Source organism: Gavia stellata, chromosome 28 (assembly GCF_030936135.1).
Source record: "Gavia stellata isolate bGavSte3 chromosome 28, bGavSte3.hap2, whole genome shotgun sequence".
Classification (NCBI taxonomy): Eukaryota; Metazoa; Chordata; class Aves; order Gaviiformes; family Gaviidae; genus Gavia; species Gavia stellata.
Window position 1 is genome coordinate 499,919 of NC_082621.1, and position 24,143 is coordinate 524,061.

Here is a 24,143-nt window from a genome sequence, read left to right on the forward strand (position 1 = left end):
CGGCCCGTGGCCTGGGTGGGCTCGGGGTGGGGGTGCGTGGGCAGCGCGGGGCACGGGCAGCGCAGGGCGTGGGGCGGACACGAGCGGGGCCGTGCAGAGAGCTCCCCGGGCACCACCGGTTCCCGCGGAGCCCCCGGGCCTTGCCATGCGCAGCCCTGCCCCAAGCGCCCACCGGGCTGGGTGGCGTGACCCCCAGCAGGCGTGTCCCCCCGAGATGTGACCCCCCGCGGATGTGGCCCAGATGCCCACCACCACAGCAGCAGCCGCAGGGGGGGTTGGAGCCGTGCCCGCCAGCCTGCCCGCAGCAGATGTGGCGGCAGTTTGTGATCAAGCTGCAGATTAAGGCCTGCGGGTTTCGTGGTCGCCTGTCTCTCCAGTGGTGCAGAAGACGGGATTTAGCCCGCGTCTGTTCCCAAACATCCCCAGACACCCGCGGAGGGGACGGGGGGGCTGGCAGCCACGTGGCCTAGATACGCTGCCTGCCCCACAGACCGCGGTGTGCCCTGTGTCCCCCTGGCTCCGCAGGGAGCACCCCTCTCCCAGGAGCCCTGTGCAGCGCCCCAAGCCCAGCTCCGAGGGATGGGGGTGCACCGGGGGCCGCTGGGTCCAAGCAGGGTCCCAGTGCTGGGCAGGAGCCTGGCCTGGCTGTGCTCGGTGCGGGCAGCTCCGCACCGTTGGCACGAGGGCTCTACCCTCCAGGCCTGGCAGCGCCGCGCTGGGTACCTGGCTGCCGACGGGCAGGGCAGCGTGGCTGTCACCCGTGGGCAGCGGGTGCCGGGGCTGCTTCCTGCGCAGGCAGAGCCGAGGCCGGGGCCGGCGGGCGAAAGAGGGAACAGAAAGCCCCAGGTGCAGCGGGGCCACAGGGCAGCCGGCAGCATGCCAGGAGTTCTGCTACCAGGACCTGGAGCCGTGTGCCAGGGATGAGGACACCGGCCCTCCTGTCCCCCAGACCCTCACCTGCACGTTTGTCCCCGGGAGAGGCACAGCACCACTTGGCCTTATTCCGACAACCCAGGGGTGCTGCCTGCTCCAGCCAGAGCCCCACGTCCTGTCCCTGTGCTGTGTCAGGTCTGTGATGGCCCTGGCAGGATCCCTGCTCTGCACCCACAGCTGGCCAAAGGGCCAGCATTGGCCCCAGGACCCTCCTCCCTCCTCTTCCTCCAGGATGCAGGGTGCAGGATGGCACCCCCAGTGCTGGCACAGAGCGGAGGTCTGCAATCAGTGTCCTTGCACTGCAGAAAGAGCAGGGGAGGGGGAGAGACACTCCAGCAAAGAGCCCTGGGGACACCCTGGGCCCCAGGGGCTGGACTGCCTCTGCCCAGCCGCTCTCCATCTGGTGCAGCTCCACGGCCCTGCTGCACCGTGGGCACCAGCAGTGAGCTCCGTGGGCTGGCAGGGACCCTGCCCACTCCCCATGTCCAGCTGGAAGCAGCAGGAGGGCCGAGGGCAGAACTGGGATAAACCATGGCAAAGACGGCTGTAGCGAGGAGAAAGGGGGATTGAGGGATTACCGTGGCAAATGGCAGAAAGCCCATTAAAGCTGGGGATCAATTTGTTCCCCCCTGGGGAGAGGAAAGTGGGGCCTCTGCCCCACAGGAACTAATCTGCCCCTTAATGAGGAGTTGGGATTTTTGTTGTCAACAGCCAGCAACACGCCTGCCCAGCGCCGTGGGGGCACAGGGGCATGGGGGTGCAAGGGTGGGGGGTGCAGGGGCATGGGGGTGTAGGGCAGGGCTGGGACCCCTGGCTGAGGGGCACACCCTGCACCAGTGGCTGCCCCAGTTCCTGAAAGTGCCACGTTTCCCATCAGATTGAGCTGTTCCTGGACCGGACACGGCTCTGCTGGTCCTGCCGGACCAGTGTCCTGCCTGCGCCCAGCTCAGCACCAGCCCGCAGCAGCCCACACTTCTCTCCTTGGCTCCACTCCCTCCAGCCTCCCCTCCAGCCCCACAGAGGCAGTCTCCGCCGTGGGACAGTGGCCGCAAACAACCCCGGGGCAGGCTGGGGTCTCCTGCATGCTCTGGATGCCCTTGGCCAGACCCCGCTCCCTGCGGCCAGGTGCTCCCAGGCTTCTCCCCCAGCCCTGCGTGACAGGGGCTGAGCAGAGCTGCTATTTCTGTCCCCGCTGCACAGATGCTAGCCGCAAAGTAAAAGATGCAGGACGGGCTCCAGTGTGGGGTCGCATCTGCCTCTTTGCCTACCTCACCCGGGGCTGGGCTTGTGCTCTGCACCGCTCTCGGTATCAGGAGCGGCACGTGGTCAAACCACAGGTTGCAGAGCACTGAGACGCCGACGGCTCCAGACAAGCCAGCCGGGGGAAAGGTCCCTCTGCACAATGCAGGAGCAGGTGAGGGGCGCTGGGGCGAGGGGTTAGTTGGGGGCCAGGCAGGGACCCCCCTTGCTGGCTTTTCTTGATGCTTTTGAAAAGTTCTCTTGTGAGCTGTGTGGGTTTGGGCTGAAAGGCAAAGCCTCGGGGAACGCTGGGCAGCACCCAGGGCTCCAGGTCCCCGGGGCCCGGAGCAGGCAAGAGGCTGGGGGAGCTGCTGGGGAGTCAACCTGCCCTGCAGCCTCAGAGTGGGGGGGATCAGACCTGGCCACCTGGGCTCCTGATGGAAGCCAGAGCAAAACTGCTGTCGTGAGGCTGCTCTGAGTCAGAGCCATGCCGGATCCTGACCTCCGTGGCAATGGTGTCCCGGCTGTCCAGTGCCAGGCTGCGGCGCTGTCCCTTGGCCCCAGAGCAGGGCTGAGAGGCCAGGAGCTGGGACCACAGTGTGCAGCTGCCTGCAACCTGCACAAGTTAGTGGGATGCCCCGGGACCTCCCTGGCTGGGAGCAGGACTGGGCAGTGTGGGGCTGTGCTGGCACTGGGGTCCCCAGGGTGGTGCATGGGTGTGTGGGTGCTTTGGGCACCCAAGGGTGTGTGCAGGGACCTGCCGAAAGCACTCACCTGGGGATGCCGGCACGGAGCCCCGAGGCCTGGCGGCACAGGGGAACCGGGGCCAGGGCGACCAGGGCCATGGGCTGGGTGCGGAGCCCCCGGGGACATCAGGAGCAGCTCCCCTGCAGCGGGTGCACAGTTAATTCATGGGACGTGGTGCTGTGATGGGGACGCCGCGGCCGGGGTCACGTCTCCCCACCAGCTTTGTGCCGCAGGCGGCTGCTCGGGAAGCGTGTGGTTGCTCTCACAATGACTGAGCGTGGCAAACCTCCCGCTGCCTCGGGGTGGGTGTGAGATAGAAACTTCCACGAGCGCAGGGCCGGGGGCTGCGGCACGCCCGGGTTCCCCGAGGCGGGGCTGGGTGGAGGAGGGCTGCCCTGGGTGCGGTGTGCTGCACACTGGGGCCGGGCCGACGCCTTGAAGCATCCCTCACTCAGACTCCCTCTGTGCAGCCGACCCCCAACCCCGCCTCGACGGAGCCGACCGCCACCACTGACTTCTACCCCTGGGAGGATGGGTACTCATGGGAGGACGGCATGCTGCCCGAGCTCTGCGAGAAGCAGGCGGTGCAGGGGTTTGCTCGCACCTACCAGCCTGCTGTCTACCTGCTGCTCTCACTGCTGGGCACAGTGGGGAACGGGCTGGTGCTGCTCACACACACCCGCTACCGCCGGGCTCACAGCATCACCGACGTCTGCCTCCTGCACCTCGCCCTGTCCGACCTTCTGCTGCTCCTGACGCTGCCCTTCGCTGTCACCGACACGCTGCAGGGCTGGTCCCCAGGCACGGCCGCCTGCAAGGCGCTGCAGGGCCTCTACGCCCTCAACTTCTACAGTGGCTTCCTCTTCCTCACCTGCATCAGCGTGGACCGCTACGTGGCCATCGTGCAGGTGCCAGCTGCCTGCCGCCTGCGCCCACGGGCTCGCCGCCACGGCTGGCTGACAGCGGGGCTGGCCTGGCTGCTGGCCACGCTGCTGGCGCTGCCCCAGTTTATCTACAGCCGAGCGGAGCAGCACCAGGACCTCCGGCTCTGCCGCGTCATCTTCCCCCGTGCGGTCTCACGGGCGGCCCGGGGGGCCACCAACCTGGTGCAGGTCGTGCTGGGCTTCGCGGTGCCCTTCCTGGTGATGGCGAGCTGCTACGCGGCCGTGGCCCGGACACTGCTGGCGGCCCGTGGCGCCCAGCCCCACCGGGCGCTGCGGGTGCTGCTGGCCCTCGTGCTGGTGTTCGTGGCCCTGCAGCTGCCCCACAGCCTGATGGTGCTGCTGGACGCGGCCGAGCTGCTGGCCAGCTGGGAGGTGAGCTGCGCCCAGAGCCGCCGCAAGGACCTGGCGCTGCTGGTCACCGGCGGGCTGGCGTACCTGCGCTGCTGCCTCAACCCCCTGCTCTACGCCTTCCTGGGCCAGCGCTTCCGCCGGGAGCTGTGCCTGCTGGCCAGCGACGCCGGCTGCGTGGGGCCCCTCGACCGGCGCTGCCCCGGCTGCCCCAGTCCCCGCCGGCGGACGTCGCTCTCCACCTGCCAGGACGTGGTGTAGGGACGCGGCGCCCCCGCCCGGGGCAGGGACCGGCACCGCGGGGTCGGCCCCTCGACGGCTCCGCAGGGAGAGCCGCGTTCGTGCACGGCCCTGCGCCGGGCCCCGGTAGAGCGGCCTGGCAGGGGCAGCACCGGACCCCCGCGCGGCGCCCGCACACGCGTGGGCAGAGGGAAGCGCAGCCCCGCGCGCCCCGCCAGCGCCTCCGCTGCCCGGCGCGCCGCCGGGCGGGGGGGGACCCTGCCATGTCACGCGTGCTCCGGGCGGGCCGTGCAATGTCACGCGTGCTGCGGGGGACCACGCAACGTCACGTGTGCTGCGGGGGGGCGGTGCCACGTCACGCGTGCTGCGGGGGGCTGTGCGGTGCCGGTGAGCTCGGGAGGGCGGGTGCAGGCAGCAGGGCCCTGGCAGGCGGCTGGTTCCCACCCTCTCAATAAACCCCGGTCGAGCCCCGCTGGGCGAGCGCCGTCTCCGGGCGGGCCGGGGCTGCGGGGGGGTTTGCTGGGCCGGGGCCGGGGAGCGGGGGGGGGCCGCCGGCGCTGGCCGGGGGATGCCGGCAGGCGGCAGCAGAGCCCCGCGCTCCCCGCCGGGCCCTGCCCGGGCTCCGCCGGACGCGCAGCGGGCGCCCAGCCGGGGCTCCGGCAGCCGGGGAGCGAGCGGGGACAGGCTGGGGACGGAGGGACAGGGCCGGGGAGCGGGTCTCCGCGGGGGCTTGCAGCAGCGGCTCCACGGCGGCTGCGGGGCGGGGTGGGGGCATGTCCGGGCCCGGGCCCAGCACCCCCAGCCCCGCGGTGCGCCCGGCCCGGCCTGGGCAGTCAGAGGGGGCTGCTGGGGGCTGGGGGCAGGAGCGGGGGTCACCCCCCTAGCACAGGCCAGCCCTTGGCCGAGGTGGCGGCACTGCCCACGCCACTATCCCCAGGGGCAGGATGCCGGAGGGACCAGAAGTCCCTGGGCTGTCGACAGCAGAGGCCCCCCCGGAAAAACCTGCCTTGGGTCTGGCTGGAAACCCCCTCCCAGGGCGGGGGGGGGGCAGAGGGACTTTCCTCTCCCCTCCTCACTTCCCCCATGAGCTCCTCTGCCCAAGCACACGCCGGCCCAGTGGCTCCCACCTCCCACGGGGCCAAGGTGCTGCGGCTGGGGCTTGCACAGCCCAGACGCCCTCGCGCCCACGGGGCTGGCACCCTGCCGAGCGGCACAGGGCCACGGGCCAGCAACGCCTGGGGCTGTGCGGCAGCCCCATGCACCGGGCCCGGCTGAAGAATCGTTTTGGGGTGCTGGGAGCGGGACAGGGCCTGGCTCCGGTGCAGCTGCTCATGGGGTCTCCACAGTGGAGCTGGGCGTGCAGGGAAGCACCTCTCGGTCCTGCCAGGGCTGGAGGCCTCTTCCCACTTGCCCCCAGGCTCCCGCTCGGGATTAGCCCAGCACTCCAGCTGGGAGAAGCCTTCCCGGACAGACCCTTTACCTACTGCTGGGCCGGAAACACGTTTACTGCTGACTCAGCAGCCGCAGCTGCATCCCTGCGCAGCAGCCGCAGAGCTGGGGTGATGGGCCACCATGCCCTGCAGCCCTCCGCTGACCGTGCTGCCTGTGGGGAATGAGGGCCAGATTCAGGCAGTACCTGGCCCAGCAGAGCAGCTGCCCCCACTCCCTGCCCAGCTTGTGGCCTCGGGCAGCCCCTCTCCCTTCCTCCACCGGCCCCACGGCAGTGCCGGGGTTGGCCCCACAGCTGGCTCCCCCAGCCGTGCCCGGGGCTGCCCCACAGACATGCTACTGTCTCCCTGCATTGCCTGGCCCCACGCTGGCCCTGTCCCCTGCCACGGCCAGTGGGCTCTGCCCCGGTGCCCATACCTGCTCCAGCTGCCCGGCTGGCCCCACAGCGGGGCTCAGCCCCCGGCGCAGCCTGGCGCAGGCCCGGCGCTGGCTGCGTGGGAGGAGAGCTGGCAGCCAGCGCTTCCTGCGTGCGCATCCCGGCACCACAGGCTCCCAGGGACAGTGTTGACCCAACCGCTGTAGCAAAGCCAGAGCTACGGCTGATGCGCTTAACCCCTTCTGGGGCTCCGGCAGTGGGGCCAGGGCCCGGGCCACGGCACCCACAGCTGGAGGCTGCCGTGGACCCCCTGCTGCCGGGCAGGGCCCAGGGCCGAGCTGGGCCGCGCCGCTTCGCTGCGGCACCGGGCATGACCCGGCCACGAGCCCCTTCTGCCGGCTCCTCCGGCGGGCAGGCGCCCCGAGGGCCAGCGGGACAGGCCTGCCCGAGCACCGTGCCCTCCTGCCCGCCGGGCCCTGCCTGCGCCAGCAGCCCGTGGTGCTGCCCGCGGGCCCCGGGCTCGGCCCCGCAGCGGGCCGAGCCGCCCTCCCGGGACGGGCCTTGGCACTGCGGCGCGGAGGGGCCGGGGCCGGGGCCGGGGCCGCGGGGCAGCTCCACGCCGCGGCCAGTGCAACCGCGGGGCCGCCGGCACCAGCACGCTCTGCCCGGCACGGAGCCTGTGCCCGGCGCCGGCGGGCTGCACACGGTGCCGGTGCCCAGGCCGGGTGCAGGCAGTGCCCGGTGCACCGTGCCGGCGTGGCTCCGGGAGCACCGGCCCCGCTAGAGCCCGGCCGTGCGGCGCCCCCGGAACTCCCCCCCGTGCGGCGCGCGCCCCCGCCCGGCAGATGACGCAAGCGGCGGCCCCGCCGCCCCGGGCGCGCTGGCTCCGCCCCGGGCCGCGCGCGGCGATTGGCGGGGGCCGGTGACGCGCCGGGGCCGGCCCGCCCGGGGCGGCGGCGGCGGCGGCGGCGGCGGCGGCGGGGCCGGTCCCGCTCCCGCTCCCGGTCTCGGTCTCGGTCCCGGTCCCGGCGGCGGCCGGTGCGCGGCGCGGGAGGGCGGCGGGCCGGTCCCGTCCTGGTCCCGTCCCGTCCCGTCCCGTCCCGTCCCGTCCCGGTCCCGTCGGGGCGATGCCGTTCCCGGGCGGGCTGTGGTGGCTGCTGTGCTGCCGGCAGGGCTTCACGCTGCTCCGGCGGGATTACGGCGATGCGGACCGGGAGGCGGACGGCGAGGCCGAGGAGGAGGAGGCGTCCTTCGAGCTCCGCGCCCAGGGAGACCAGGTGGGGCCCGCACCGGCTCCGGGACTGGCACGGCGCGGCGGGACCGGCGGTGCGCGGCTCCTCGCGGCCGGGGCGCCCGGCTCTGCCCGGCTCTGCCCGGCTCTGCCCGGCTCGGCGCCGCCGTCCGGCACGTCCTCGCTGGTCCCGCCGCCCGGGCTGCCCTTGGCGCGTCCCCGCTGACGGCCGGGGGGGTCTCCGCGGGGTGCCGGCGGGTCGGCCGGGCGGGTGCGGGGGAGCCGCTGCCCCGGGCAGGCTCCGTGCGGGCGCTGGGCGTCCAGGAGCCCGCGGGGCAGAGCCGAGGGGTGCGGGGCCCTGCGGGGGCCGCTGCAGGCTGGATCCCGGTGCGGGGCTCCCGACGTGGGGCCCTTGCTGGTGCCGCAGTGGCGGGACCCGGGCGCCGGTTGGGTGCTGGGGTGCAGCCGAAGCCGGGGCGCTGCCGGGCTGGCTGGGCAGCGGAGCCACCCATGGAGCTGTGTGCTGCCCTGCCTGTGTTGCCCTGCCCTTGCCAGCTCCTCGGGGAAGGGAGCCGTGGGGCTGGCGGTGCTGGATCCTGCACAGGGGTCATACCTGCCCTGTGCCACTGCCGAGGTCAGGTTGGCCGGGGTGCAGAGGGTCCTCGCGGGACGGGTTCCTCGGGACCAGCTGCAGCTCCGCACAGACCTGCTGGAGCAGGCCGGGGCTGTTCCTGGCACACGGTGCCCTGGGAGCACGTGCCGGGTGCGGGGAGCAGGCCTGGATCTCCCCGCTCCGGCTGCTTCCTCTGTTTAGGGAAGCAAAGTGGCGGAAACCCACGCTTCCTCTGGCCGGGCTGCGTGGGGAACGGCTGATAGCGTGGGGTGGCGGGGGGAACCCCCGCTCCCAGGGGTTCCTCCTGCCTGTCCCAGCTGCCTCCTGCACCTGGAGCCATGGGGCTGCATCCCTGCCCAGAGGGGACATGGGAGGTCGTGACAGCCCAGCCCCACTTGCTGCAGCCCCTCTCCCCCTGCCCACCACAGGGTCTGCAGCACGGCCCTGCTGCCACCAGGCTGCCCTGGCTGCTGAGGGCTGGGGGCAGCCCTGAGCACCCCCCACCAGCCATCCCCTGGCAGCAGGTCTCCTTCCCTAGTGGTGGCAGCCCCGTGGGACAGCGGGCATCACGGACAGCAGCAGGGCTGCAGCTGGGCCCTCCGGGCACCAGTGGCAGTGCCAAGGGCAGGAGACATCTTTGGGCTTCCCGCGTCCCATGGGCCGTGCTGGCTCCGGAGGTCTGGGCTGGCGTGGGCGGCCGTGACGCCAGCTCCCCAGGGAGCCCTTCGTCGTGGCCGGGGGGTCCTTGGAAACCCGCAGCGCCGGCCACCCCTTCCTGGGAGCGTGGGAGCAGCTGCCCTGGTCTTGCTGCCGCGTCTCCTCTCCCGTTTATTTATATCCCTGAGAAGGAGCCGGCCACCGCTGCCTCCTCCTCCCGCGGGCCGTGGCCAAGGAGCTGGGCACCGTCTCTGTGCCCACAGCTGTGTGGGAGCACGTGGAGCCCTCTCCCGCAGTGGCCTCGGCAGCAGCATGGTTGCTGGAGAAGCTGGCCCCGTGCATGGGCGCCGGCGCCATGCGACAGGTGCCCTTAATGCCATGGGTCAGCGGCACCCAGCCCTGCCCCGCGGCACAGCCGTACCTGCAGCAGCTTCCCCCTCCCCGCTGCTATTTTTAGCAGCCGTCTCTTTTTCTTGGCGTTTCGTGGCGCGCTCTGGCCTGTCGCGCCTCCGGCTGCCCTGTTGGGCTGCAGCTGGCAGGAGCGCCCGCACATCTCCCTGGGCAGCGTCCGCCAGCGCTGCTGTGTCCCCGCACCCTGCTCTGCCGGGGCACCCTGCCCAGCCCAGTGCCTGCCCGTGCCTGGGCCCTGCCTTGTGTCCCAGCACGTGTGCCAGGGTCATCACATGAGCGGCACCGTCCATGTCAAGTTGTGCTGCGTGAGGAGGAACCAGCCCCCGTCCCACTGCGGGGCCCGGGACTTCCCTGCGCCGCATCCCACCGCTGCGGGCAGGAAGTCAGTGGCCCCATTACAATGGGACTTTGTGCCGTAAGCGTATTACTCAGCACTGACCTTGTGCAATTCTGCACGGTATTCAGCCTGCCGGGTCAGCCAAGGATACGCAGCCAGCATACCCGGTGGCTGCCCCCATCCCCCCGGGGTGCCCCAGCTGCAGCCCTGGCTCCTGCTGTGGCTGGGGGGGCACCAGGGCTCCCTGCCCCGTGGCAGCAGGACGCAAGCCTGTCCCTCAGGGCCTGGAACTGGACTGGTGAGGAGGCGAGCAGTCATCAGGGGGACATTCGGGGGTGCCAGGTGGTGACCGTGGGGCTGAGACATCTTCTTTCTCCCCAGGGGTCCCTGGAGGTGAGCCTGAGCCAGCCCACTCGCAACAGCAGCGGCTCGGAGCGGTGAGTGACCCCCTGCCTCTGGCCTGCCGGGCATCCCGTCACGTCCCTTGCATGGTGCTGTGGGAGCTGGGGGCCTGGCACACAGTGGGAGGATGTACTGGTACCAGTGTGCATTGTACCATCCTGCCCACGGGGCCAGCACCATGCTGTGCTGATCTATTGGACAGAGCAGGGGACAGCAGAGCCAGGAATGCCACGCTCCATCCCCATCCCTGGTGCATCCTCGGGCACGTCTCCATCCCTCTGCCATGCCGGGTGGCTTGGCTGCTGTTGGGCTTAGCTGATGGGTGCTGTCTGTGGCTCCTCCTGTGCCACGAGGCTCTGCCGGGCCATGTCCACCAGCGGAGGCTGTGCCCTGGGGCTGTGTGTGCCTGGAGAGACGGGGTGCTGGGGCACAGGGGCCTGCTCGCTCCCCGTCCTCCCAGTGCCGACGCTGCTGCCAACATTCCTTCCTGGTTGTTCATTTTCCGAATTCCTTGGCAGGGCCGCGACTGCAAACAGCTTATTTTTAGCCAGGGTCATCTGCACCCGATGGCTCTGCTGCGTTCCCACCGCGGGGTTGTGGGGTGTCCAGTCCCCCTCAGGACCTGGCTCACCCCAGCCCTCGGGCTGGCTCCCTGCTCGGGGGCCGTGGGAGGCACCTGTCAGCACCCGGGCTGAGCTCCGTGTCGTCCCCAGGTCCCTGCTTGTTGCGGAGGAGATGCGCAGCCTCATCGTGGAGAAGGGCCCGGGGCCAGTGGAGGATGACCCCGACGCTCTCGTGAAAGGTGGGCATAGGGGCCTCTGCCTCCGGAGTAGCCGCGGCACAGCCAGGGCTGGCAGGATTGTGCCCTGACTGTAGCTGGATCCCATCCCAGAAGGGCAGGGGGCACCGGCTGGGCTGGTGCCAGGCAGACCCTGCCCTGTGCCAGAGAGCCGGTGGGGCGGATGGTGCCGGTGATGGGGGCTGAGGCTTCCCCTTCCCAGGCTGGCTGCAGCGGGAGGTGCGGGGCGGCGTGAAGACCCCCTGGATCCGGCCTCGGAAATACTGGTTCGTGCTGACGCCCGACTCCCTGGACTACTACAGCAGCAACGAGAAGGGGGCCCGGCGGCTGGGCTCCCTCGTGCTCACCAGCCTCTGCTCTGTGCTCTGGCCGGACAAGCAGACCTACAAGGAAACGGGTAAGGCGCCTGCATCCCTTGGTCAGGCCGGCACTTTCGTGGCCCCTCGTGCCCTGCATCACCCTCCCAGCCCGGGGGGCCTCCGTCACCCAGAGGAGGGGCTATGCCAAGCCCTGGGGCGTCAAGCCGGCCCAGCTGGGGCAGGAGTCCTTGGGGTTATGGTGCTGGTGGTCAGCGGGTGAGCTGTATGTCTCTCGCAGGCTACTGGAGTGTGACGGTGTTTGGCAGGAAGCATTGCTACCGCCTGTACACGGAGCACCTGAATGAGGCCGTGCACTGGGTATGCGCGGTGCAGAAGGTCATCGACAGCAAAGCGCCTGTACAGACGCCCACCCAGCTGCTCATGCGTGATGTCGAGGTGAGCCCATGGCACGGGGCTGCCCGTGCCTGCAGCCGTCGGCAGGGCCAGGACGGACGGTTGGGGCCTCACGTGCCCTGGGGCGGTGGTGGGTGCCTGTGCCGGGCACTCGGCCCGGCAACCCCTCTGTAGCTGCTGCCATCGCTTCACCCTCCCAGGAGCACTGCGGCAGCCCCGAGGTCCTGGAGCAGATCTACCGCTGCAACCCCATCCTGCGCTACACCAGCAGCCCCCTCTACGCTCCCTTGCTGCCCTTCCCTTACGGCAGCCTGGACCAAAGCGGTGAGGGGCAGGCGGGGGCTGCAAAGTCTGGTCCCGCACCCCAGGCTGGTGGGAGTGATGGCAGGGCTGGGCGCTGGGCGGCATGGGCAGATGCTGGGCTGGGCTCTGTCCAGCCCTAGGTGCAGGTATGGCACCTGGCTGCTGGTGAGGGGGGCCTGGGGAAGCCCATGGGGCTATTAACCCCCATCTTGTCCCCCAGCCCCCAGCCCCCACAGCTACACCACGCTGCGTGACGAAGCCGTGAAGCTCTTCAACTCATTGCAGCAGCTGGAGTTGGAGCGGGATCCAGTGCCGCTGATGCAGGGCGTCCTGCAGACCTGCCTGGACCTGCCGCCGCTGGTGGACGAGATCTACTGCCAGCTGGTGAAGCAGACCACAGAGCCGCCGGCACCGGGCGGGCAGGGCGACTTGCACTACTGGCAGCTGCTCACCTGCATGAGCTGCACCTTCCTGCCCTCCCCGCCCGTCCTGCGCTTCCTGCACTTCCACCTGGACAGGTGAGTGCTGGCAAAGCCGCTGGGAGCTGGCTGCGGGCAGGGAGCTTGCCAGGTGCCAGGGCCCCCATCGTGTCAGCGCAGCCGTGACCCTCCTGGTGTCTCTTGCAGGACAGAGAGCCGGTTCCCCACCTCGGAGATGGCCAAGTATGCCTGCTTCATCCGGGAGGCGCTGGGGAAGACGAAGGGGCGGGAGTGCGTGCCCTCACTGGAGGAGATCTTGATGCTGATGCGGCGGCAGGAGATGATCTGCACAGTGCACTGCCCAGGGGCGCCTGCCTGCAGCGTGGCCATCAGCTCCCACACCACGGCCGAGGAGGTGAGGGGCTGCATCCGTGCCAGGCAGGGGGGTTAGGACATTTTGGCACATGGGGCTGGGTGGGTGGCGTACTGTGGGAGGTGGGGGGCTCCTCTGGGTATCTCCCAGCTGAACTGCTGTGGAGAGGGCCTGGGGGCCACCTGCCTTTGCCTGCCATGACCTGTCTGTGTCCCTTTGCAGCCCTGAGCGCCGCGGCCAGGGACACGCAGTCAGCGTCGGTTGCCTTTGTCTCGCCCCAGGTGGCCCGGGAGCTGGTGTCGCGCCTGGGGCTGTCCCAGAGCCCCAACCTCTTTGCGCTCTATGAGCAGTCACGGCGGCGGGAACAGCCAGTGGGCAGCACCACGCTGCTGGCTGACGTCCTCACCAGGTTTGAAAAGTAAATGTCCCACTCTGCTGCCTATGGGGGAGAGGGACTGGGGGGGCCATGGGCGGGAGCGGACGGTGCAGCGATACCTCTGCCCCCCTGCCCCATGCTGATGGGGCCGGTCCCTTCTGCTGCAGCCTGGCCGGGGAGGAGCAGGAGCAGGACCCACCATGCCGGCTCTGCTTCAAGCACTACGGCTTCCTGGATACGGACAATGTCCCACGCGACAGCCTGGAGTTTGCCCTCCTCTTCGAGCAGGTGAGAGCCATACCAGGGTGGCTGTGCCATGCCATGCCATGCCGGGGTGGCTGTGCCGTGGTGGCCGTGCTGTGCCAGCTCACCCCGCCCTCCTGCAGGCACACGAGATGGTGCTGCGGGGCTACGTGCCCACGTCGGAGGAGACGCTGCAAACGCTGGCAGCACTGCGCCTGCAGAGCCTCAACAGCGACTTCTCCACGCACGCCCCCTTCCCACGCCTGGAGGAGCTCTTCCCGCCCCATGTGCTGCACGCCCGTCTGCCGCCCCCCCGCCGCCGGCCCCCCACCAAGTGCCGGGGGGCCCGGCTGCGCGCAGGGCTGCTGGCCGGCGGGCTCTGGGGGCAAGCGCTGGCCAAGCAGCGGGCCGAGCGGGACCAGCGCCTGCGGGGCCGCCTGCGGGAGGAGGGGGCCAGCACCATGGCTGCCATCGTGGAGAAGTGGAAGCTGCTGCAGGGCATGGGCCGGCCCGAGGCCATGGCTGCCTACGTGGCGCTGGTGCGGGAGTGGCCTGGCTTCGGCTCCACGCTCTTCGACGTCGACCTGCACATGGTGAGGCCCCGGTGGGGCAGGGCTGGTGGGCAGCCCTGGCAGCAGGCAGCCCTGACACCCCTCTCCCCGCAGAGCCCAGTGGGGGCCGGACCCCAGCGGCTGTGGCTGGGCATCGGCGCCAAGGCCGTCTCACTCTACAAGCCAGGGGAGCCTGAGCCCTTGGACAGCTTCTGCTATGGCCGCATCTCCTCCTTCGGCGCCTCTGACAGCAGCACGTTCCGCCTCTCTGTGGAGGACCGAGACCTGCTCTTCGAGACCTCCCAGGTAAGGAGCAGCCATCCTTCCTTTCCCCTGGGGGCTGCAGGGTGCCGGGCACCCTGGGCTGACCCAGCATGTCCCCTCTGCCCCGCAGGTGGATGAGATCGCCCAGCTCCTCAACACGTACCTCGCCTCCACAGGCACCTGGCTGCCGCCCCGGCCCCAGGAGCCGGCCACCAGCCCCCCCACCTCGGACCCCACCGCGCCACCCCAGGGGCTCTGCCCTGCAGCTGGGCCCTGGCAGCACCGGCCGCCTGTGGGCTCCTTCCGCAGTTAGCCCAGCGGCCAGCACGGCCACGCAGGGTGCTCCCAACAGATGGGGTGGGGAGGGCGGCCAGCCTGGCAGCGAGTGGCAGGTCTGTGCTGGTCCCCAGCTGCTCCCCGGAGCAGGGGGACAGGGGCTCATGCTCCCTGTGCCGCCATTGCCTTTCTGGTTATTTCCTTAATTTATTTCGAGACGCCCGCGCCCCCCACGTCTCCCAGCACTTTCCCTGGAGGGCAGGGGGGGCCGCTGTGCTGTGGTCCCCCACGCTGCCCCCAGGCCTGTCCCTGTCCCCTGTATCCTGGTGCCTTCGCCTCCAGCATACGTGCTGCCTGGCAGCTCTGCCTGCGCCCCGGCTCCTGCCACCCCAGGGGCTTTGCCCAGGGCAAGGGCTGCCGGGCAGCGGTGCTGTGCCATCATCTGTCTGTCCGTCCGCTGAACCCACCCCGCCTGGAAAGCTGCGGGCGGCTTTTGGCCGAGCTGCCTCGGTGACCAGCGGGCTCCTCCTGGCCAAGTGGCTAGGCCCTGCTGCTTCGCGGTGGCCCCGCGGTGTGGCTCATGGTGCAGGGGTGGCCGCGGGGTGGCAGCTGGTACGGCTGGGGCTCAGCCCCTCAATGTTGCCTCTGTAAAGTTTGTTGGTTCTGTCTTGGGTGAGGGGGTGTGCGTGCGTGTTTGTTTTTCTAAATAAATGCACAAAGGAAAGGCTGGGCCTCCTGTCCCAGAGCTTGACCCGCGGTGGGCGGCAGGGACGGTCTGATCCCTGGGGCTGCGAGCGCAGCAGGGCCTGGGACAGGCAGCAACGGCGGGGAGAAGCAGCACAGCGTGTCCTTGGGGGCAGGGACTGCCGTCCCTCTGGCCAGCACCAGCAGCCACTGTGCCCTTTGGCATTTCATCAACAGCGCAGGCAGTGCTCCGGCTCAGCTTCCAGCTCCCCGGCACCCCCTGGCACTGGCTGCCCCGGGCGGGGGGAACTGCCCTAGCAGCAGGCGCCTCTGTGGGGCCAGTGCCAAAGAGGGTGTGGGAGCCTGGTGCTGCCATGGCAGGCGGGTATTTTTAGCCTGCTGCTCTGTGCCACAGGGTCAGAGGAAAAGGCTAATTCTCACCTTGGGCTGCCTGGGCTTGGACCGGCTCCAGCGCTGCCCCACACCGCTATCCCTCGCAGCCTGCCTCACGTAGGGCAGGAGTGGAGCTGCTGTGTCTACACCCCCCCCATCCCTATCAGCCAGCCCCGATCCCATGTGCTTCCTGGTGGTGCCGTCCCCTGTCTTGGATCCAGAGCAGCGAGGGCACCCACAGCCCCTCGGGACCTCCCTTCTGCATCGGGCCTTGCCCCGGTGAAACATTAACGCGGGCACCGCATGCTCTGCGGGCAGGGTAGGCAGGGTGGTGCCGGCTCCTGTCCCTGGTCAGCTGTGCCGGCAGGTCCTTCCAGTATTTCTGGCTCTGCCGCAGCAGTCGCCCAGCACTGCCCGGGCCCAGACAGCACGTTGCCGGCTGGCTCCCGGCTGGGGCAGGGCTGGCTGTGCGCACCACTGGGACGTGCAGGTGAGCAGCGGCCCCGGTTCAGCGCTCCCACGGAGCCAGGACGCCATTGGGCTGTGGCTGCGCAGCAGGGCTGGCCCACTGGCAGTGTCTGCAGCTACTTCCCTGCCTGGCTGCTTGCTCCAGGAGCCGTGCAGGCAGCATCAGTGCAGGAACAGCCTTTATTAAAGCAAAATAACCTACAAAAATATAGATACAGCCTGTGCCCCAGGCCTGATCTGGTGAAGGAGGAACAAGGCTCCTGCCCAGGGCAAGGACTAGCTCAGCCACACAGAGCCTTTGGCCACAGGGGTCGTGTGCACCCAACTCTTTGGGCCAGGCCTCTTCCAAGCCCCCAGGTTCGCTCTCATCCTCCTCTGAGCGAGCCTTGCTCTCACAGGCGGAGGTTCCCTAGCAGCAGAGCACACACCTGCCCCAGTCCTGTCCTGGGCCAGGGCACGTGGTGGAGCGGAGGCTGTCCCCCGCCAAGGGTCTTCAGGGGCAGTGCTGCTCCCTGCAGAGCTGCTTCTGCTGAGGAGCGCAGTGTGTGTGTGCAGCCGGTGTGACGACTCCACTGCAGCCAGGCAGTGCCGAGGGGTGCTAAACGTGGGCACGGCAGAGACAAGCCCTGCCAGCACGCGTGGAGGTGGCCATGGGACCCTCCTGTCCCCTGGCAGGGCACTCACTGCTCCTGCGTACCCCAAGAGATGTAGTCAGGGCGCGTGGCCGCGTGGTACTCGTCGATCAGCTGCTGCACGATCTCCCGGGAGTTGTCCAGCTCGTCAAAGTTGTCCTTGAAGATGTCCTCCTTGCGGAACTGCTCCAGGAAGGCCTCCCGCTTGCGCAGCTTGTCGTACTGCCGGCATGTCCGCTCAAACAGCTGGAGAGCAATGCAGCGGTCAGACGAGCCAGAGCTCCCCGGGGATCTCGCGGGACAGGGGTCCAACCTCCTCAGGCTGCTGCCTGGGAGGAGGCAGGCAGACAGCCCCAGGGTGGCAGGGCAGTAGCTGCTACCCTGCACCCAGCCAGCACTTGGGAACAGCTCGTGCTTCTGAGGCTGCCTTTGGCCAGGGAGAGGGAGTCCTGCTGCAGCCTGCTCCTGGGAGAATGGCACCAGGGTGCAGCAGGACTGACGGGATCCCAGACCAGACCTGAGCCCTGCTGTGCCCCAGCTGGGAGCTGCCCACCCTCCCCTCATCTGCAGGCCCTGCGTGGCTTTGTGAAAGCCTCAGAGAAGACGCACTTGCAACTGAAAGGACATCAGAGCTACAGCTGTGGGACCCCAGCGCTGCGCTGCTGCGGTGTAGAGGGAAGGAAGGCACTCACCGAGGATATGTTGGTATGGTTTGCCATCATGAGGCCGCTGACGCGGTGTGCGGACGGCAGGTAGGGGGACTTGCGGGACAAAGCCACCTGGATGCTGGCAGGACCCCAGGGGATGAAGTTGGCCAGCTTCCTCTCCCGGATCCGCTGCAGACTCTTGTGAACCTGGCGGGATGAGAGCAGCGAGGGGCAGCAGGGTGATGGGCAAAGCAGCCTGGTCCCAGCAGACCCAGGAGCTGCTCCTCACACGAGGTACGGCCTCAGGAAAGTGGATTTCAGCAAACAGCAGGGAGGGAGGCTCCTCACAGCAAGGAACTAGTTGCTTTTCCACGAGGCCAGGGCCACACAGGAGCAACTTGGAGCCAGTTCTCAAGCACCGCTCAGTCTCGCCCCAGGGTCCCCGCACAGGAAGACTGTGACCGTGCCCTTCCCTGGCAGGCCATACCCTTTCCATCAGCATCTGAAACGGCTGTGGGAGCTCACCTGCGTAGGATCCACCTCCCCCTGGATGATGTTGAGGATGGCAATGTAGCAGTGGTTGGTCTGCCTGTCTCGCCCTGTGGACACCATCACATTTTTAGGCTGCAGCAATCTTCTCATCACATCCAGGACTGTGGTTTTCCTCACACTAGCCACCTGCAAATGCCAGCTGGGGGTCAGAGGGAGTGGGTGTGCTGCCCTCCCGCTGCCCTGCACACACACACACACACAGAGGAGCAGAGGGCAGCTGGACAGAGAAGCCCTTGGGCTTAGGATGGAGCCACATGCAAAGCCCCATGCAGGACAGGGAAAACCCCAAAGTCACACAACAAGCGCAGCCGGGCTGAGAACTGGAGTGTTGGCAGAGGTGCCAACACATGGGCACTGAGCTGCCCCCCCGCCCCCCCCAGCAGCACAGCAGTGGCTGGGGCAAAGCTCAGCTGAGACCAGAGTGACAGGGACATGTTTCATGTTGTTGCTGACAAACTCCTGTCCTGTTCCACTGCCAAGGCAAGGAGCAGGGCTGGAGGACACGAGAGGGGTCGTTCCCCCCTGCACCCCTGCTCCCCACCTCACCCTGCACTGAGCCCGTGCACAGACCGGGCTGTCATGGGCTTTGCCCAGCTGCTGCCTGCCACGGGGACCACAGCCAGGGCCAGCACCCGAAGGAGTGCCTGCAGCAAGGACAGCTCGGCAGTGTGGCAGCCCCACTCCAGGCACCATCCGAGCTGCTGGCTGAGCCCTCCCCACACTCCTCCCTGGGAGGACAGATCACACACTTGATACCCTTTTCAGAGCCAGCAGTTTTTCAGATTTGCTTCTCTGAGTAACATCCTGAGGAAATGCACACAACAAGAGGAGAACAGCAGCTGTTAGCTCCCGGCAGAACTGAGACATGGCCAACGCAGGTGAGTGCCTCTCAAAACAGAACTGCTCCATTCTCACCAGGAGGGCTGAGGGGGCACTCGCTGGGGACAAGCTAAACGGAAGCAGCAGTGTTCGATGCAGCTGAGGGGTGGCAATCCCGTCCCAGAACAGAGATCAAGCCCCGGGAAGGGGCTGATGCCTGGAGCCCACAATCAGTCTTGGCATGACAATGCTCAACAGTGTTCTGACTCAAACAGCCTGGGCCAGTGGCCCACCAGGGTGGCAGGACTGGCAGGACCGCTTTGCTGGGCTCACTCCGATTGTTTCTAAGGGTGCCTTTTGTCAGATCAGATACTGTCGGCTCTCCCATAGCTGCCGCAGCCATCCTGATGCATGCAGCAGGTAGCCCAGCAAAAGCACAACTGGCTGCTCACATCTGATTCATATCACAGGTGGCTGTCACATGGCGTGGGCACATGGGCCTGGGATTTGGAACACGCAATTACAGCTCACACCAAGACCATGGGACCAACGGATGTTACAAGGTGAGTACGGCAGCTCCTCCTGCCCTCGGGGAAGGGGAGGAGTGCCTGGCAGACTCCCTTACCGACTGGTCGGTGGTGAGCGGCGTGTACCCCGTCATGAGGAAGTGCAGCCGGGGGGTGGGGATCAGCGAGGCAATCAGCCCGATGAGGTCGTTGTTCATGTACCCAGGATACCTGAGCGTGGTGGTGCTGGCAGACATGATGGTGGAGACCTGGGGGGAGAGGATGGGGTCAGCATCTGCGTCACCGCATGGCTCTGGAGCGCATTTAAAACCCGCTTCACGCAGCCGTGCCAGGGGAAGCTGGAGCGCCCATGGAGGCCACCCCTCAGAAGGGCAGAGGACCCTTGTTCATGGCTCCAGGCTGCCCATCACCACACCCAGGCCATGCAGCAGGTTCAGATGGACTCAAAGACAGTGGGGAAGCCCTAAGGCGGCTTCTCCAGAGGGAAGAGCCCTTCTCACCAGCTGGTTGATCTGAGAGAACGATGGGTTCTGAATGTGCAGCCGGTCTGTCGCGATCCGATTCAAGGCCGTGTTGTCCAGAACCACCTGCAAGAGAAAAACCATCTCTGTGAAGAGCCTCGGAGGCAGCCTGAGGAAGGGCAGCCCTGGGCACGTGTCTGAGGGCACCAGATCGCCAAGCACAGGCCCTGAGCGCCGCAGCCTGGCAGAGCCCTCCATGGCAGGTGGCAGACACTTGAAACCGTAAGCTGACTCATCTGTGGAGCGTAACCGACACTGTCAATGGAAGCTCTTCCCTCCCATCTTGGCTGTGCTCCCCAGTGCTCTCCCAAAGAGCACTGCCTCTGGCCCAGCACCTCGCGACAACCTTCAGCCCCAGCAGCTCCAGCGCAGATGCTCTTGCCCTGCCATGTGCAGAGATAAGCTGTGAGGGACAGGCAGTGTCTTAGTTAGGACCTGACCGAAGGCCCTGGTGGAGGCTGAAGATGCTGGCTGGGGCTTGCGGGTGCTGAAAGCAATGCTGGAATCGAGTTCAAGCGGAAGGCTGCAGCGCAGCTACACAGAGGAAGCACTGCCAGTCCTCGCTGCCAGGGGAAGAATCTGCTGGATCCCAGAGGCAGGCATGCCAAGCTGGACAGCTCAGCAGGGGTTAGCACAGAGCCCTTGTCCCCGGAGCCACCACATCTGCTCAGTCCTTCTGGACGGGGGTGCACTTGTTGCTGTGCCTGGGGTTTTGCAGGCACATTGCACGCTGCTGCAGCGCTCGCCCCACTCAGCTACAGCACTTGTCCCAGGAAAGGCTGCGTTTTTGCGCGGCTGGGGACAGGGCTGCCACACAGGAGCTGCCTGCACTGCTGGCCTGACACGCAGTGGGACTCTTACCACGCAGTCAGCATTCTGAGTCAGCCTCTTCAGTGTCAGCAGAGAGTTGTACGGCTGGACTACAACATCGCTCATCTCATCCTGGTTTGGGAAAACTGAGTAGGTCTCCACCAGCTTCTTGGGATACCTGGTAAGAAAGCCCAGCCATCTCAAGGGTTAATGCCACGAAGCCAGCACTCTGTCCTCCCACAAGCTCCCTTTGCAGTCTCCAGGGCTCAGGACAGCAGTGAGTCACCAGCACTGCATGCCAGAGTTGGCTCCCAGGGAGTGAGAGAATTTGTCCCAGCAGTGCCTACCCTAGCAGTACAGGAGCAGGCTGCCAGACGGAGCTACAGGCGAGGCTGAGCCATCCACAGGCTGATTAAGCAGCTGCTTACAAGCCTTTTCAAGAGGCTGCAAGCTGAAACAGGCAGGGATGGCAGCTCAGAGCCCACAGCTAAGCCTCCCACCCTCCCCTGCACAGTCAGGGTGTCAGAAGGCAGCTGCCTGATAAGAATGGCTGAGGGAAGGCAGAGTTTGGACAGCAGAAGTCCAGTTTCGGAGCCTCTGAAGTCCCCAGGCATATCAGGAGCCATCCCTTCCCCGGGCAGTGTGCCAGGGATTGCACAAGAGTGTTTGGGTGGGGGCGGTGGCTCTGAGTCAGCGCTCTCCAGCTCCCTACTTTGGCAGGGTGCCCAGGCTGGGCCAGACTCTGCCATGAGGGAAGGGGACAAGGCTGAATGCTCACCTGTCATTCAGTCTCTCCAGGAGGTACGAGCCCAGCCCAGAGCCCGTTCCACCAGCAATGGAGTGGCAAAGCACAAACCCCTGGAAGGAAGCAGAACGCAGGCAGCTCAAGGTCCAGCTCACCCCCAGGAGCAGGCAGAGCAAAGCACGTTGTGCCACCACCACCACCTCCAGCAGAGACTTGCCAGCCAGGGCGAGAACTACCCCTGTGACAACTGAGAGCACAGAGCTGAAGCCTGCGGATGGAGCGGAGGTTAGTCCTGGCTTCTCCAGACCACAGCAACAGCCATATGCTCATCAGGCCACTCCTGCCAGTGTGGGTGGAATCCACATCTCTGCACACACCACAAAGTGCAACTGCTGCTCCGGAGCCTCCTGGATTCCTCCCACCACAGAACAGACTTCAGAACAGCTCCAATGTCACCATCAGGGTCCAGTCGGTCACACAAAACAGAGGTACACGTTCTCAGCCCTTTCCCCAGGCCCTCCATGCCACTCCCCTCCTTCTAGAGTGCCCGAAGCCAAACTCCCACTACTTGACTTCAGGGCAGTTCCCACCTGCTGTAGGTCCCACAATGGGCTCTTGGATCTTCTGCCAGCTTATTTTACGATCACATTTTCCCTTCCCCTGTTGCCATGTGACAGCCTGACACAAACACCAGGGAGCCCTGTCTGTCTACGCACAGGAAACGGGTTTACACGGATGGTGGCCAAGCTCCTGCCAGAAGCACACAGCAAAGCAGCCGAAGAGCTGTCGGTACCCCTGGTGCCCCTTTAACCCAGCTGGAGAGAAAATGAAGCTGCAGCTGCCTGCGCTCATTCCGTGGATTTCAAAGCACTCAGCAACTTTGGGTCTAAACACCTTCCTGCTGGCAGCCTGAGGCTCCCTCCTCTGCTGCAGGCAGAGAGGCAGCAGGCACCTTGTTCCAGCACGGCCCCCCTACCCACGAGGGCCTTCGCTGGTGGACAAGTAGTGTGTGTCCTGCTGCAGCTGACGCAGGGGAGAGCCATGGGAGGGAGGTGCAAGAGGGAAAGGAAAAAGCACCATAATGCCTGGAACTCTTCCTGCAGACTGTACCCTGCGGGAAATGCCCAATGCAAGCAGTATTTGGGGCAGAAAAATGCCCCACTGAGCATACAGTAAGAAGATTTCTGGGGAAGCCTGACAGATATAGTAGTGATGGGAAAGACCTCCTTTCCCTAGTTCCCCTCTCTACGTGTTCTCTGCTCGGCCCCCAGAAGCAAGTTGAGGAAGTCTGTGTACACCAACGGGCTGAGCTCGACCTTATAAAACAGAAGCCAGGCTCGGAAAACACCAAGCAGGGCAACTGGATCCAAGTCCCCTGGTTTACTTACTTCCAAACTGTCGCTCCCATCAGCCTCTCTGTCTATTATATCAAAAATATCTTCATGGATTTTTTCTCCCTGCAAGAGAGACCAGACCAGGATTTATTCCCTTCCCACAGAAAATGGAGAAGAGCTCCTCAAGCCTGGCGTGAAGCCAGGTCTGACTGGCATCATGACCCTGCACCCAGGGTGCCACAAAGTGTCAGGTGTAAGTCTCTGCTGAATGACGTGGTATTCTTCAGAAACTATGTATGCCTATGTATGCTGACCTGTGTTTGCAACCAGGAGCACTAGAGCTGTTACCTGTGAGAAGCCACTGGCCCAGTTGTTCCCAGCTCCCCCTCCGTGCTCAGACAGGTAGATGTTTTCTGGGTTGTAGAGGTTGGCATAAGGGGAGTTCAGGATGGAGTGGATAACTCGGGGCTCCAGGTCCAGCAGCACGGCTCGTGGGATGTAGTGCTCATCGTCTGCCTTTAACAAGGAGCAGTAAGATCATGATGCAGTCGCAGCTCAGCACTGCTTCTTACTGCAAGAGAAACTGCAAGTGCGTGTGCCACCCCCTGGCCGAGGGAGAGCACGGCACAGCCGGCGTCTGACAGGGAAGAGGAGAAAGGGAAACTTGTTATGTATGGCCTGTCGGTAATGCAGCATCTTTATGTGCCCCAGAGTATATCCTGAATGCTGGGCAGGTGGAGGGGGGGTGGCTCTCCCCTAACGAGCCTGCGCTTGCGGCGGTTATGTAAGGTGGTATCTATGGCAGCCTCAGCCACGTGTTTCTGCCTCCACAACAGATCCATTTCCAGAAACTGGAGTGCAGACAGGAGCCCTGGCAGCGTGCTGCCTAGCAGGAGCGCTTGGCTGAGGCTGGCACCCAAACCAGCCAGGGGTTAGCATCAGTCCACCAGTCCCTGAACCAGGGGGCTGCTGGAGAGAGCTGAACCGGTCGCAGACAGCCCTGCCTGCACTCATCCGAGCATGGATCCACCCGGTGACGACGGCAGGCACATCCCGCAGCACAGCGTGCCCGCTCCACGTCCCAGAACAGGCAGGGGCTGGGTGGGCAGCAGCAGCACCCGGCAGTACCTGGTAGAAGAAGACGTCCTTGCGGTCGGTGCCCTCGGTGGCGAACTCCTCCACGATGCCCTCGGGGCTGATGCCGTGCTCAGCGCAGAGCTGCTTCCAGAACTCGAACCCGACTGCGGTGGGGGTGCGGTCAGCCAGGCCAGGCCAGGCCAGGCCGGGGCGGGGCAGGGCCGGGGCCGGGGCCGACCCCGACGCCGGGCCGAGGCAGAGCCCGGAGCATCCCCGGTCCGGCAGGCCCCGCCCCGGTCCGGCAGGCCCCGCCCCCGCATCAGGCCCCGCCCCCGCATCAGGCCCCGCCCCCGCATCAGGCCCCGCCCCAGTCCCAGCGGGCCCCGCCCACGCCCCCCACACCATCCCGGCCCCGCCCGGGGCGCGCTCCCCCGGCCCGGCCCGGCCCGGCCCTGCCGCCGCCCGCCCCGGGTGCCCACTCACTCTGGTTGCCGCACTGGCCCAGCTGCAGGGTGATGATCTCCCGCGGCATCGCGGCCCAGGCTCCGCTCCGCTCCTCCGCCCCACTCCCTGCCGCCCCGCCGCGTCTCCCGCCCGGCGACAACCGCACTGCGCGTGCGCACGGCGCACTTCCGGGAGGACGCCACTCGCCCCCGCCCCTCGCGGTGCCCTGGCAACGCGCGTGCGCCC

General features: G+C 67.1%; 3 protein-coding genes across 4 annotated transcripts; 2 read left to right on the plus strand and 1 right to left on the minus strand.

Annotated features, from left to right (window-relative positions):
- The first annotated feature begins 2,335 nt into the window (after positions 1–2,335).
- CCR10 (C-C motif chemokine receptor 10) lies at positions 2,336–4,472 on the plus strand. The gene is made up of 2 exons (XM_059830148.1): positions 2,336–2,347; positions 3,390–4,472. The coding sequence occupies exons 1-2, from the start codon at positions 2,336–2,338 to the stop codon at positions 4,470–4,472; spliced, it is 1,095 nt and encodes a 364-aa protein (XP_059686131.1).
- A 2,931-nt stretch (positions 4,473–7,403) lies between these two features.
- Positions 7,404–14,281, plus strand: PLEKHH3 (pleckstrin homology, MyTH4 and FERM domain containing H3). Its single transcript, XM_059830525.1, has 13 exons — positions 7,404–7,553; positions 9,907–9,962; positions 10,641–10,729; positions 10,929–11,123; positions 11,324–11,481; positions 11,640–11,763; positions 11,963–12,260; positions 12,369–12,576; positions 12,816–12,952; positions 13,078–13,198; positions 13,297–13,746; positions 13,819–14,010; positions 14,099–14,281. Exons 1-13 carry the CDS (start codon positions 7,404–7,406, stop codon positions 14,279–14,281), a joined length of 2,361 nt encoding a protein of 786 aa, XP_059686508.1.
- A 1,700-nt stretch (positions 14,282–15,981) lies between these two features.
- Positions 15,982–23,997, minus strand: TUBG1 (tubulin gamma 1). Of its 2 annotated transcripts, none has more exons than XM_059830530.1 (11): positions 23,937–23,997; positions 23,505–23,617; positions 22,725–22,892; positions 22,431–22,499; positions 21,076–21,155; positions 20,349–20,475; positions 19,467–19,553; positions 19,065–19,214; positions 17,594–17,746; positions 17,114–17,275; positions 15,982–16,667 (listed from the first exon to the last, which is right to left on the minus strand). In XM_059830530.1, the coding sequence occupies exons 1-11, from the start codon at positions 23,983–23,985 to the stop codon at positions 16,470–16,472; spliced, it is 1,356 nt and encodes a 451-aa protein (XP_059686513.1). In that variant the 5' UTR covers positions 23,986–23,997; the 3' UTR covers positions 15,982–16,469. The 2 variants fall into 2 exon arrangements, with proteins under 2 accessions (XP_059686513.1, XP_059686512.1); XM_059830529.1 differs by having other exon boundaries at positions 22,404–22,499.
- Positions 23,998–24,143: the final 146 nt, after the last annotated feature.

Coding starts and splice junctions, on each gene's coding strand:
- PLEKHH3 (XM_059830525.1), top strand. CDS start 7,404: ATGCCGTTCCCGGGCGGGCTGTGGTGGCTGCTGTGCTGCCGGCAGGGC. Junction 7,554..9,906: donor TCCGCGCCCAGGGAGACCAG/GTGGGGCCCGCA, acceptor CTTTCTCCCCAG/GGGTCCCTGGAGGTGAGCCT. Junction 12,577..12,815: donor CCCACACCACGGCCGAGGAG/GTGAGGGGCTGC, acceptor GTCTCGCCCCAG/GTGGCCCGGGAGCTGGTGTC.
- TUBG1 (XM_059830529.1), bottom strand. CDS start 23,985: ATGCCGCGGGAGATCATCACCCTGCAGCTGGGCCAGTGCGGCAACCAG. Junction 22,500..22,724: donor GGGCCAGTGGCTTCTCACAG/GTAACAGCTCTA, acceptor TCTCTCTTGCAG/GGAGAAAAAATCCATGAAGA. Junction 17,276..17,593: donor GGGAGGTGGATCCTACGCAG/GTGAGCTCCCAC, acceptor TCATCCCGCCAG/GTTCACAAGAGTCTGCAGCG.